The 1,419-nt window shown below is 33.3% G+C and overlaps 1 protein-coding gene across 1 annotated transcript; it reads right to left on the reverse strand.

Moving 5' to 3' along the window:
- Positions 1-240: 240 nt before the first annotated feature.
- Positions 241-1,176, reverse strand: LOC142108291 (olfactory receptor 5AR1-like). Its single transcript, XM_075191930.1, has one exon. The coding sequence runs from the start codon at positions 1,174-1,176 to the stop codon at positions 241-243; it is 936 nt and encodes a 311-aa protein (XP_075048031.1).
- Positions 1,177-1,419: the final 243 nt, after the last annotated feature.

Here is a 1,419-nt window from a genome sequence, read left to right on the forward strand (position 1 = left end):
CTATGTTTAGCACTTCTGGATTTTTTGGTTTTTTTTTAAGGTGTTGCACGAGACACTTAAATGAAAAGAAGCTCCCTTATGTTTATTATAATTTTATATATATTTTTTCTGTAATTCACTGCTCACTTGGGTTATCACTAAGTGCCTAGAGCTTATATATTTGGTTTATACTTTCTTGGTTATTATTGATTTGTTTGACTTACAACATTTCTCTACTGTATTATATGTCCCTGTTTTGTTTTAATATTTTAGTTTTCTTTTACACAGTTTTTTAAGGGCACACTTGACATCTTTGTTCCTCATGCTATATATCATTGGATTTAACATTGGGGTAATTACATTATAAAATACAGACAGCATTTTATCATGCTCCATTGAGTAGCTTGACTGGGGTCTTAGATACATTATAATTATAGTTCCGTAGAATATTAAAACAATTGTCAGATGGGATGCACAGGTAGAAAATGTTTTACGTCTTCCTTCTGTAGAACAGATTTGAAGAATTGCAGACATTATATAAAAATAAGATATTAGAGTCAATAAAAAGGATGCACCAGCTGCAAGACCACCCAAACCCAAAATAACAATAACATTGTTTGTTGTGTCTGAGCAGGACAATTTCAGTAGTGGTGGCATGTCACAGAAGAAATGGTTCACTTCTCTGGAGCCACAAAATGATAAACTTGAAGTAAATATTGTATGAACCATTGAGTAGAGGAATCCAGTTATCCAGCAGCTAGATGTCAATTGGATGCAGGCTTTTCTGCTCATGATCTGAGTGTAACGTAGCGGATGACAAATGGCCACATACCGATCATAGCCCATAATGCTTAAAAGGAAGCATTCGGAACTGCCCAGAAAGTGAAAGAAATAGAGTTGAGTGAAACACCCAATATCGGATATGTAATTATGCTCCAAGAGGAGTCCAGTCAGCATTTTTGGAACAGTAACTGATGTGAAAGTAATATCCAGAAGAGATAGATTGCATATGAACATGTACATTGGTGTCAGTAGCTCGTTAATAATTTGTGTAAGCACAATCAATACTGCGTTTTCTGCTAAAGATGTAATGTAAATAAAAGTAAATATCACAAAGAGGGCAATCTTTGTTTTGGGGTCATTAGATAGTCCAAGTAAAATAAAGTCTTCTTTCATAGTTTGGTTATTTGAACTCATAATGAAGATGACCTGGAACATTAACCGTGTACAAAATCAATAATAACAATTAAACATTTTATTTTCTAACCTTAGGTGCAGGTGTCCTTGTAAAAACTGCTATTTTGTCTTAGAAGTTGTTTCATCCTTAAATAAGTGCTGTATCCCAAATTATTACCTTACCTGTTTATCACCTCCCAATTTTATTTTGTATTTCTACTTACTTAGTCAGTGATATGAGTATGGTATTCATTTTTATGATAA

This window comes from Mixophyes fleayi, chromosome 12, assembly GCF_038048845.1.
Source record: "Mixophyes fleayi isolate aMixFle1 chromosome 12, aMixFle1.hap1, whole genome shotgun sequence".
Classification (NCBI taxonomy): Eukaryota; Metazoa; Chordata; class Amphibia; order Anura; family Limnodynastidae; genus Mixophyes; species Mixophyes fleayi.